The following is a 13,530-nucleotide window of genomic DNA, read 5'->3' as shown; positions in this document are numbered from 1 at the left end:
CACACTTCCAAATACCCACTATCCCTCAACAGGATAGCCACAATGATATTTCCTTTTGCCGAACTTCAATTCAACAACTACCATTTTATCTTTCCCTCCCATCTTCTCAGACACAGAGGCGAATCAACGAGCTCCAGCGAAAGATTTTTCAACGTCAACAGGGTAGCCATAGAACACGCAATCATGCCAAAAACCAGCGCAGAACACATATCTCCACATTTGGTAAAATTAGGACGTATATTAGAGTTGTACTGAAAAGAAATGTCTTTACTTCGTGAAGACAAAATGGCGGCGAAAAAAAAAATAGAGGGTTGCTGTAGCAGAGTTGGTCGCCAAATTTTCGCCAAGTTACCATAATCCAAAGATCAACCTGAATTAGCAATAATGCTGAATTAATAGAGCAGTGGAAGAATGAAGAATTTGATATCTATCCTGCAGACGCTACTCTCAGCTTGGGCGCACACCGAACTAAAATCTTGGGACTTTCTTGGAAGACACACGAAGATTATTTAACTATGGATACTAAAAATCTTTTGGAATTTCTTTCTATGGACAAAAATACGAAATGCTTCTTACTTCAAGCAATAGGGAAGATATTTGATCCTTTAGGATTAATTTCGCCTTTCACCATTCGAGTTAAATGCCTCATCCAAGATCTCTGGAATGAAAAAATTCAGTGGGATGAACCTTTACCAAAAGAAATTGAAAAGGAATGGAAGAAGTGGTGTGCTGAACTTCATCACTTAGAAAATTTGAATATACCTAGGTTGGTTAATGATTCTGCATCAAAGGAAGATACTGTTGAAATACACAGTTTTTGCGATGCAAGTAAAAAGGCATATGGCACTGCCATATATTTGAAGGTAAAGACACTCAGTGGAATATCGGTGAGACTCCCAAATTCAAAAAGTCGTGTGGCTCCATTAAACGGTGTAACCTTACCAAGATTAGAACTATTGCTCTAGTTGCTCTAGTCTAGTCGTCTTAGTTCTTAGAACTAAAGAGAATCGTGAATCTGAAAAGATCTTCTGTTGAATACCATTGGACGGATTCCAAGATTGCACTTATTTGGATAAAGGGTGCAAAAACTCGATGGAAGCAATTTGTGGCAAACCGAGTCAACGAAATCACCAGCTTGACAGATCCCAATTCTTGGCATCACTGTGCAGGTAAAGAAAATCCTGCCGATCTTCTCTCACGTGGAATGAATGCTGATTCCTTGGTGACAGATTCTAGATGGTGGACAGGTCCAGAATTCTTGATGCAGCCTGACAGTTTCAAGAACTTGCAACCATTTATTCCCGAGATTGAAACCATCGAACAAGTCGAAAAAGAAACTTTGCGGCGAGAAAGGAAAATTCCTTTTGAAGATGAGACTTGTAAAGAGACAGCCCTGCTAAATGACAGCTCTCAACATTTTATTGTTAACGACCTCTTAGAACTTTCAAACAATTATTATAAAATTAACCATGTTTTGTCTTGTATTTTCAGGTTTATTTTCAATTGCAGGAATAAGGTAAAAAACACAGGACCACTGTCAGTGGAGGGGGTAAGAGAAGCGGAAGAAGTGTTGATTAAGCATGAACAATGAGTTCTCCTTGAAGGAAAGAAACTGCCAAGTAATATTTCGAATTTATTTCCATTTTTTGATGACAAAGGAATAGTACGTGTAGAAGGAAGGTTGAAGAATGCTTCAGTGCCATATTCTCAAAGACATCCTCCTATTTTACCTACGGGTTCAACATTAAGTAAAATCTATTTTGAAAGTTTACACAGGAAATTATTTCATGTTGGACCACAAGGTCTGCTGAATGCAGTGCGCTTGAAATTTTGGCCTTTAGGTGGCCGTAGTCTCGCACGTAAAACAGTACATCAATGTGTAACGTGCTTTAAATGTAAGCCCACTCTTTCTTCACAAATTATGGGTAATTTGCCTAGTGAAAGAGTTAATGTTTCAGCTCCATTTTCTATTACAGGTATTGATTTATGTGGCCCTTATTTAGTGAAATTTAAAAATCAACGTAAAGGTATTCTAAATAAATTGTATATTTGTATTTTTATATGTTTTGCAACAAAAGCCATCCATCTTGAGACATTAACAGATTTGACTTCCGATGCTTTAATTGCAACACTTAAACGTTTTACAAGTAGATGTGGCAAATGTTTCAAAATTTATACCGATAATGCTACTAACTTTGTTGGAGCGAATTCAAAATTGAAAAAATTTTATAAGCTCATTAATTTGCCAGACAAAGAATTAGCTAATTATTTTTCGCAAGAAAATAGAGATTGGAATTTTATTCCACCCAAATCGCCTCACTTCGGTGGACTTTGGGAAGCTGGGATAAAATCGGTGAAGTACCATCTTAAACGTATGATTGGCAATTTTCATTTCACTTACGAAGAATTCGAAACGATTGTCATTCAGATAGAAGGAATATTCAATTTGCGACCACTTACTCCTCTTTCTAGTGATTCAGAAAGTTTCGAAGTTCTGACACCAGGTCATTTCTTGATAGGGCGACCTATAACAGCAATTTCTGAGCTTTTTTTAACGGATTTAAAGGAAAACCGCTTAAGTCGTTGGCAAAAAACTACAAAAACTATACAACTTATTTGGAAAAGATGGAAGTCTGATTACTTGAATACTTTACAATCTAAATCAAAATGGATGGTTGAAAAAAATGATCTCATGATCGGCCAAATGGTTTTGATTAAAGAAGATTTTCTGCCAATTAACAATTGGCTTTTAGTGCGAATAACATCATTGTACCACGGTTCTGATGGAAAAGTTAGTGTTGTAAAAGTTCGCACCAAAACGGGAGACTTAATAAAATAGCTGTATTGCCTATTGAAGTTTAGCAAGTTGTGTATTATGTTACTCAGTTGTTAGTAATTATATTGAAAATTATTTTTCTCAATAACATTGTATTCTTGTTTACAAGTTTCCATGTTTTATTTACGTATTTTATATTTTTCTATACATATTTTATTGTTTACATGAATAACTGAAACTTTAATATCGGTATTTCATAATAAAATTTATGTTAAGTTCTTGCATGTGAACATAGCAAGGCCGGGCGGGATGTTGGCACATTTTTACGCCAACGAATCTCGCCAAATCATCGCCTCCTACGATTGAGGCAGCAGAGCTAAAGAAGAAATCTAACCGGTCTGACATGAGCAATTATTTATAACCAAAGCTCACAATTAAATTGTATTTTGCTTCACTGTAAATATTTGTATATGATGTTTTCTAAATAAAATAATTAAAAACAAAGCAGTGAAGCTGGTCCGTCGATAAAAAATAACCTTTAAGATAAATAAGTTTAATCAATAGAATCAACAATTCTGCGACTGGGGTGTAGTATTTGAAGACTGTTTGGCGATCAACAACTTGCACTTGAGCATTTAGCTTGTTCTCCCAACAGGTTACTAGATTTAAGGTAGTTGAATGTTTCCCACAGAGGAGCAAGGTGCTCATTTTTTTGTATGTTGTAGAAGGTGATGTTCTACTCAGAGTTAAATTATATGCTTTAATGTTATTTTAATAAATATTCTGTTTAGTTTTGTCAAATGGTGCCTTTTTAACAATGAGGCCATTACTACATGGATGTGCACACATGCTTACTTCACACCAAAAACTGAATAAATTATTCACAGTTAGTAAATTAAAAGCAGAAAAATCAAATTTTACCTGTAAATAAGATATCTCCACCATCTACCATAGCTTCTGGATTTACTATATCAACAATGGGAAGGTTTAATTCTTTTTTTATTATAGTTCGTACAATATCAACCTAAAGGGTGGAAAGCAAATATTAAAAAATATCATACAGGAGCACATACAAAACTGAAACTTGAGAAGAATAACTTGAAATATCTAAGCCAGCAGTTCCTAACCTTTTCGACTTAGATAATGCATCTTATAATCAATATCTGTTTTCAATGAATTTATATTCCCTTATGCCTACCTTTCTTTCTTAGAAGTTAATAATATTTAAGAGTAAAGGAGGGAGAAAGATAGAAAAGAAGAGTAAAATTAGAGACACTTAAGCAATTGTCTATAGAATGAAATTTGGGGATGGTGCAGAATCACCCACTGCTTAGCGCATTTTTAAGAATTGCACATACTCGGTATCCATGTACACATCGACCTATTTTCACAAAAAAAAAAATAAATAAATATCCCAGAATTGCACAAAAATGCCATTGTGCACTCCCTTGACTTTATCCATGTACACATCGACCTATTTTCACTTAAAAAGTCAAAGAAAATTGACAAAAATCAAATTCTTCTTACTCTTGTAAAAAGCACCAAACAAATAAGTGGGTGATTCTGCACTTTACCCTGAAATTTTATTTTAAAAGCTTTAAAATTTAATATAATAGGTCAATTTATTCTCATTTACCACAATACACATGATATTGCCAAACATAACATATTTTTCAAAGTTAAATGAGACAAATAATCTTCACTGTAATAATTTCTACATTACTAGCAAATGCAAAAAAGACTAAACAATAAATTCAGTTCCTCCGATTTAATTATTACATCCAAATCATTTCAAATGCACATTTGTTCACTAGCTACTAACTTAAAATTTTTACTAATCATTACAGAAGACAACTCAAATTAATTTTACTAACATTCAGTAACATAAAAACATTTAAATTGAGAGGTGAAAAAGTGAATTTGACAAGTTAGAATGTAATTTCCAGTTTTCTTACTTTGATTCTATTTGCAGTTTCTTATTTTCCTAAGTTTATTCAGTTTGTATTTATTTTATTTTCTTGGAGCAGTCTCAGATTCCTCATCTGAGCACAAATTGAGAACCATTCATCTCAACATTCTCCGACATTGGAACATTTTGCTCAGATTACAAAATGCAGCAGCTGTTTATTGCATTTAACTATATTACCTTAAAAGAAGCACCAATAATCTTCTGATCAGCATCACTCTCTCTCTAAAAAATAAGAGTTTTATTCAAAGTATTAGTTTTCCTTCACTTGCTATTTCAGTCCGCGCACAATATTTTGACTTAAAAGATTAAAAAGAGGAAAACCTTCGTTCTGGGAGCATAATTTCCATCACTCGATACAAGGAACAAGATAGTTCAGAAATTACCCAGAGAAGTAAGCTCATTCTAATATTTTCCTTCTATTACTAGATAATCATAGATACTATAATATCGGAGAAACAAATGAAAAACAGCTAAAATCGTTAAAACCACCTTCAAATTATACGAGTTTTTTTAACAAAAACTTAAATTAAAATTGTTTTCACAGTTTGTAGTTAAGTTACAATTCGTACTTCGATAATGAAAGGGAGAAAATAGACTGTATTTCATCCATAAATGCAACCAATCAAGCATCAGAACTATTTTATTACACTATTCTGCATTAATAATTCATTCAAATATTCAATGTGTACAGTAATAAAACAAAATAAACTAAATTGAAAAGAACCGAATTAAGAAGAAAAATCTCACTGCCTCAAAGAATTCTTTTTAACTTTATAGGGCAATACTCAAAAGATGAAACAGTTCATTGGAAACAAATTTCATAAAAAACATATTAACTATGTTTTCAAAGCACCAATGCACAAAATTACATTAATCATACGCTATTTTAAACTTAATAAAGTACTTTCCATCAGTAACACTGCATAGTAACTGTCGCAGTTATAACTAAAATACGCATATAAACATTTCACGAACAAAAACACACTTATACACATAACGATAAACTTCTAAACGTTAACGTTTTTATAAAACTGCAAAATTAGGTATGGAATTAGGTTAAAAAAAAAGGTTTAATCCTAGTATCCGGTGCACACGGGATTTGGCTACTTTATGATGAGCAGTAAAAAACGGGACATATACGATGAGTAGTTAACGGGTCATTCAAAGAAAATATGTAGTTAAACATAGTGTATACCATTTATATAGTATATATACTATGTGTGTATATACATATACTATGTATAGTATATATATATAGACATTCTTTGGATCATTTTTGGTGTTAATTTTCAAAGTCGCGCCAAGGCTGCACCGTATACTAGGATTTTACCAAAAAAAAAAAAGAGAGAGAGAGAATCTGGAATCTATATTCGTACAGGTAAAAGAATTAATTCTTGAAAATACAATTAGTGACAAGTTAATCACAGAACTGAAATAACTACTTTGGATTGCATACATTTAGGAAGTACATTCAGAAAATTGAAACGTCTACCAGATAATAAATAATATGCACCTCTTTCTGTCTAGTTGGAAGCCCAGGTCGGCATATCAAAGCCGTGCCATTACAGACAATTGCAGTATCTTCAACGAATACACAATCGGGTTGAGACTCGTCCGGAGGCAATTCTATTACGTCAACACCTAACTCTCGCAAAGTTTTGCACAGCTCTTCATGTTGCTTTCGAGCTTCTATCAAATCAATTTCACCAGGTAATTCTGCAACGTTTGTTTTAAAACAATTAGGAATACGGCAAACGATAGCATGAGTATAACGGTGAGGCGCCATCTTAAAGCCACCGCCTTAATAAATGTTTATGAAGGAAAATTGTTGCCAGAAGGTTAAATTCATTTTTCCCTCACATCACTGACAGACAGACAGACAAAGTAGACAGACGTCTTTTGTTGCACCCGCTAAGTCTTTCTGCCCCGATGGGCGAAAAATCAAGCATAGGTGCGAAGGAAAGGTATATAGAAAGGGGCAATTTCGTATTTCAGAGGAGAGTAAAAAGGAACTTCGTATATTTTATACGAGTTCGAAAGGCCAGGAAGAAAAGATGGGACAAAATAAAGTAAAAAATAAATGGCCCAAAAGTAATGAAGAGGGAAAAAAAAGTTATATTTATAATTAAAAAAAAAAAAAAAAAAGGGCCTGTAGAAAGAAAAGGAAAGGAAGTAAGAGAATTTTGTTAAAAAAAAAAAAAAAAAAAACATGATTGTGTCCATGAGTGTAGTCAAATGAAGTTGTTATCATTTACATTAAATAGAGTCTTCCAGGTGTGTGTAATGAGTGTGTTTTGTAAAGCTGAATAGATGTAAGGATGGGGGAAAATTAATAATAAAAATAAATATTGGGGGTCCAGTCACATAACAGCATAAGTCTAGTTTAGAAGCTAACTTTTACTATAACAAGGAAACTAAAATTTAAAAATTTTTAAATTAGACTTTTATTTTTTTTTTTTTTTTTAACATGGAAAACAATATTTTAGCCTCTACCTTGAGACACAGTAACAGAAGACACATAAGATCAAGATACATATAATATCATGCAAAATTATACATTAACTTAAGTAACATCATCTATTGCGGTTTCCAACATATTCATATACTCAGAAAACACCATCAGATAAAATCATAAATCTAAAACAAGGCGAGAACACATCAGCAAAATTAAATAAGTAAATAAATTACGGAGGTTATTGGTGTTGTAAAAGATTGCAAGGAAGGTAAGACCTTTAGGTACACGAAAACTTTCGGTTTTGAGAACGAGACAATGTAGAGGATATTCGCGAAAATTTTTCTAAAATAAATGAACGTTTTCTGAAAGAAACCTTTGAAAATTTAGGAGCTCTTCTAAGATCCTGCCTCCATCGTACGTCGCGGCGACGGAGCGTCCAGGGCAAGTCCTCCCTCACATCACTCGGCTGTGTCTACCCGTACGATGTCAGACGGTTAGCTCAAACTCCATGGGTAAAAATGCTAAACGTGCTACTAGTTGCGCAGAGACACTTTCGTGATTTCTGCACATTCCGACCAGTCGTGAAGAGATGTTTGTTTACATTTGTGTTGATTATCGGAAGGGTGAATTGCTTTTCCGTGTAGTGTTAGAATGTCAAGAAAAAGTTATTTTTTATTTCGTTTGATGACTAAATACTATCAAAGCTGGTGTCCCACAGAAGGTGGCACTTTCGCCGTACCTTTTTAATATTTATACACAAGACATTTGCTGGACGCTGAGCGTGAAGGTGCTCAGTCCCCTCGCTCTGTGCTAAGCCTTGCTGATTTATCTACTATTTTAGCTTTCCTTGTAAAAGGAAAAGGTTAGATTCTCATTGAACCTCTGAAACCTCTGAAAAGGTTAGATTCTCGTTGAACCTTGCGTTCTGAGATCTGTAAAAAGGCCTTGTGTGGGATACAAGCGTACAAATTTGTGCTTTCTTTTCGATCTGAAATTGTCGATCTCGGCGACGATTTCACACTTTGATGAGTACAGCCACGTGCTAGGCTTAGTGGATGCTCGGTTCGACTCAACGCCAGAGGACTGAATTATCACGTCGTTGCTCTAAAACGTCTGCTTGCTTATTGGTGTTGGTTTAGCACTGATTTGTTTTATTTGATTTTTTGCTGGATTTTTAGCCTACTTAATTACTCCCTAGCTTTCGCAGGTACGCGTTAGTCAGGAGCCCAGTGAGTTTTCCGCCTGCCCATCTGTCTGCCGGGACGCCGTCCAGCGGGCCCGGTTACAGGGCGCAGGTTTCTTTTGAGCATTTTTGGGCGCTTCGATTTCCTTTTTCGTTTGGATCATGGACAGAGTAAGGCTAGTTTTTCAGCAGCTTCTAGCTGAATTGGATGAGGTACGTAGCGTTGCTGGTGCACTTGCGTGTGATAAGGAGCGCGATTATAAATTTTATCAACAAATGCTAGCATGTATTGAAAATTACATTGCAGGATCAGATAGTGACACACGTGGCGTTACTAGACATAACACTGATGCACATAAAGATGACAGGAATGCTACACACAGTGACAACGATCGTTCTCGAAGCCCTATAAAGTTGAATGAAAACTCTGCGGTTAATTCGCATCATGAAATAACATTAGATCAAGATGTAAGCTCCGATGAGGAATTTTACAGGAAAAGGCGAGGCGATCAAACTGTACGTAGTCGTACTGTTAAGAAGACGGTGATGAAATCAAAACAAGAGCACAAAGCACTTGTTATAAGTAATTTACCTCCCTTAACTAAACCCGATATTGCACCCGCTAAAAGCAACACAGAGAGTACGGGTAAAAATAAAAATATGACTAAATCTCCTTCTAAGGTGAACAATAATGATGAGGATAAAATGAATAACGCTAAAAATTCTGATATTGAAGAGAATGTAGAAAATGCAAATACAGCTGATAACGAAATAATGGACACTTCCTCTGCTGCTAATGAGCAGATTAGCACTTCAAAAATAGACAGTACCACGCAAAATGATGACCTTGAAGCGGAATTTGTTAAGAAAAGTAGAATTCCGACCATTACCATCAGAGTTAGTAATAAAATTTTTCAAAATTTAAGAAACACATTCATTGAGAGAAACATAGATGTCATGAGTAAAGATACTCCTAAAGGTATTAAAATTTTTGCAAAGGATGCTAATGACTGCAAAGTCATTGTTAGACTACTTCGTGCTGCCAAAATTGAACACCACTCATTTAGACTCCCTCAGGATAGAGACTTAAAGGTTGTAATCCGGGGTTTACTAATTGATACTGAAATCAATGACATACAAGACGCACTCGAAGCTCAAAACTTTACTGTTAAATCTATTAAGCAGATGACCCGTAGGCGTAACGGTGACATTATAAAGTTACCATTATTCTTAATTACACTTCCCAAAAAAGACGAATCGAAAGAAATTTATAATATCACTAATTTATGTGGACTTGGTACCAAAATTGAGGATTACCGCGGTCGGGCTGGGCCCCTGCAATGTTAACGTTGCCGTGTAGCCTTCCCAAGCCGTGTAGTAAAAAATAAAACATTTGCGCAGGCTTTATCCGCTGGCCTCTACACGGACACTATCAAAGAAGCAAAAAAGGTTTTCGAGGATTCAGCGGAATTAGTAAGTGCCATTAAAAGCTCCGGCTTCTTACTTTCAAAGCAATTACAACACGCCAAAAATTTAATTGATGAAACTCCCAAATCCGGTGAACATAATGGCCAATAACACCATTACTAAGGCACCCATCAGATTAGTGTATTGGAATGTGCACAGCATTCAAAATAAATTAATGGAGTTTGAAAATTTTCTATTTGATCATGAAGTTGACATCGTTCTGATTACGGAGACCTACGCTACTCCGTGTAGTAGCATTAGGATCAACAATTTTCGTACATATCGTTGCTACAGGCTGAGTCACAGAGGGGGGGTGTTGCGGTGTACGGTTGCGGTAAAGAAAGAAACTCCCTTCAGTCTTGCTTAATTGCTGAGGATAGAAACAACTCTCACGAGTTAGTTACAGTTTCGGTTTTATTACCCTTTCTGGGTACCATCTATTTTAGTGCCTTCTACAATCCTCCTCAAGTGAAATTCAACGAAGATATTCTTAAGAATATTTGTCCTGAACAGAAGCAGTTTATCTTAGCAGGCGATCTCAATGCTAAGCACAGAGAATGGGGTTGTCGTTCTACAAATAAAAACGGGAAAACCCTGTATGACTTTTTGAACAATTACCCAATTACACTGGAAGCGCCTGCAGAATTTACATATCGTCCTGATAATACTCATCAGGCAGATATCCTCGACTTGCTACTTATTAACACCTCAATTCCAATGTTCACTGAAGTTGTACATGAGCTGACTTCTGATCATTTGCCGGTTCTCGTTACACTTGGTACGACCAAAGAAAGAAGCTGCGAGAAAATTAATCTTACTGATTGGAACCTTTTCAAAGACATCTTGCAGGTGAACCCTCCGAATATTGGAAGTCTATGAACCAGAAATGATATAGATGCAGCCATTGATAATTTGACAGACAGCATAAACACTGCAATCAATAACGCCTCTCGTCAGGTTAATAAGGAGGAATTTGCCGGTATACTGCCGAAGAGCATTAGGGACTTAATTAAAGATAGAAACCGACTAAGGAAAAGATGGAATTTGACTTAAAGTTCTCTGGTTAAAAGAGAGTTAAATCAATTAAACAGGCTCATTAAAAAGAAAATTGCTGAGCATAGAAATAAGGTTTGGGAAGAAAGGATCCTGAATTTAAACCCAGAGGACGGTTCGCTATGGAAGTTTATTAAAAACCTTAAAGGTACTGCTACTTGCAACAGGCCCATTTATACTGACAACAATATTGCCACTACTAACAACGCAAAAGCACACGTACTGGCGGAACACCTTGAACAGCAATTTATGCCAAACGTCCCACGTAATATTGATTTTACCTACGAAGTTTGCGATTATTTACGCGACTGGCTAAACGCGCCGTCAGTCAGAAATCTCCCAAAATTTTCATCGCCCTCTGAGGTCCAGGATATTATTAAGAAATTAAAGAGATGAAAGGCACCTGGCTATGACATGATTAGTAACACGGCTATTAGAAATCTGCCTGTCAATTGCATCACGATATTTACTAGCATAATAAATGCAAGTTTAAAGTTAAGTTACTTTCAAGTCAAGGATCCATTTTAGGTGCCATTTTGTATCTTTTGTATGTAGCAGATTTTCCTAGATCGCAGCTTGATAATAATTTCTTCCTGGGATGTTATGCGGACGACACGGCCTTGGCCGTTAAGTCCGCAAAAGCAAATTTTGCTATTCGTAAGCTGCAGAACATCATGCCTAGTATTGAGAACTGGTGCGCAAATTGGAGAATATCCATAAAGGCCCAAAAATCTAACTTGCTCATAGTGCGACGAAAACACACCAGGACGCCTGTGCAGGAGAATATTACATTATTTAATGAAGTTGTCCCAAAAGTTCGAAATGCCACCTATCTTGGTATAGTCTTTAATGAACAGCTTACCTGGAAGGACCACATCACATATGTTCGCAAAAAGGCGTTCCATGTTATTAATAGCTTAAAGCCCGTTCTAGGGAAATTTTCAAGTCTTGACCTAAGAAGAAAGCGTTTAATTTACCTCACTACTATTAGGCCAGTCATCACATATGCATCGCCTGCTTGGTCGACAATACGTAAAAATGATATTAAAAGCCTGCAACTAATACAGAATAGAGTGCTTCGTACTATTACTAACGCGCACATGTATGTCAGTAACTTAACTCTTCACCATGACTTGCGTCTGGATACACTTGAGGAGCACATACGCAAACTTAATAGGCACTTTTATGATAAGGCACTTAAGTGTGATCACATGAATATTTTTCTGACTTTCAACTATGTCATATTAATGGAGGATAAAGACCTACGTCCATTCGCGGCCCACATCTGTAACTCAAACTTCCCCACTTGATAATTTTGTATATATTTGAAAATAGTTTGTTTGTATTATATGACATCTCCACCTCTGTCCATAATGCTTAGCTCTCCTAACCGAATAATGCCGGTCCCCCCTTTGCCACTTCCTACTTACTGTATGTACGTGACGATTGACTTATCGTGATGTCGCCATTGGGGCTAGTTTGATAGAGCCGGATACGCAGTTCACAGGACTGCATTGCCGGCAATAACCTGCCAGTCAGTCAGTCAAAGACCCTTCTGTTCATCTTGCACTCTTTGTCGATGACACCGCCATACTTACTACGCCCTACTTTGGAGGATTAAAATCAACACTGATAAAACTAAGACAATAATTTTCCATAAAGGAAACATGAAATACTATCCTCCACCCCCTGAAATATTTGACGAAGAAATAGACTGGATTAATGAAACCAAATATCTTGGAGTCACCGTTGACCAAAAACTTACCTTCAGAACCCACTTCCGCTCCGTGGTACAAAAATTTTAAATCACCATAGCTACTATGCGACCTCTTCTTGGTAAAAAAGCAACTTATCAACTACAAACAAATTAATTTTATATCGCTCCATATTTCGTCCATCCCTCCTTTATGCAGCTCCGATCTGGGGACATACAGCTAAAACCAATATTAAACAATTACAAATTCTGCAAAATAAAATTCTACGAGAAATTATCAATGCTCCTTGTTATATTCCAAACATCTACATTCACAGAGACCTTCAAACCGAACTTATTCAAGAGTATATTAAACGATTAGCTGTCAACTTCTTTTATTCGGTACAAACCCACAGTAATAGCATTATTAGCACTCTCAGACACTCCCCGCATAACAGTGAAAAATATCGGTACCCATGTGACATCCTACCCACATAAGAATTACAATCTTAATTGACTCATTCACGCTAAACTGACTCTGCGGTTTACCTCCTGCGGCTTCATCTTATAACGACACTGAACTTACCCCCCTTTTTTTCGCCGCCGCTAGCGCGGACCTGACTCTCTTTTCCCGCCTACCACAGTTCCTTCCACCCTACTCTTTCTCCTCCCACCTGATTCTTATCAGAAGTCGAGTAAAAAGATGTTCCTACATCTTGACACTCGAGAATAAAATGCGATCTGTGTGTGTATGACTAATTATTATCATTCTTTGATAGATATATAAACTTTATATAAAATAAAGAACTTTAAATATATCTGAATATTATTCTTGTTTTAAATTGCTCATGTTTGACCATTTTATTCAGATACGGAGTTTACACAAATAATCAGAATTTCTTGAAATTCTTAACACCTTACTATGTGATTTTAC

General features: G+C 36.0%; 1 protein-coding gene across 1 annotated transcript in view; it reads right to left on the bottom strand.

Annotated features, from left to right (window-relative positions):
* LOC146992673 (N(G),N(G)-dimethylarginine dimethylaminohydrolase 1) overlaps positions 1-6,594 on the bottom strand; it is a 69,651-nt gene extending 63,057 nt beyond the window's left edge. The window contains exons 1-2 of the mRNA XM_085809515.1: positions 6,259-6,594; positions 3,698-3,800 (exon numbers count right to left, since the gene is read on the bottom strand). Of these exons, the coding sequence (XP_085665641.1) occupies positions 3,698-3,800; positions 6,259-6,531 (376 nt within the window). The 5' untranslated portion in view covers positions 6,532-6,594. The remainder of the gene's footprint in view (positions 1-3,697; positions 3,801-6,258) is intronic.
* Positions 6,595-13,530: the final 6,936 nt, after the last annotated feature.

The sequence above is a fragment of the Stegodyphus dumicola genome, chromosome X2 (genome assembly GCF_044657685.1).
Source record: "Stegodyphus dumicola isolate Sdum_Otavi_A_Nest chromosome X2, ASM4465768v1".
NCBI classification, from domain to species: Eukaryota; Metazoa; Arthropoda; class Arachnida; order Araneae; family Eresidae; genus Stegodyphus; species Stegodyphus dumicola.
This window is presented reverse-complemented; position numbering and strand designations above follow the sequence as displayed.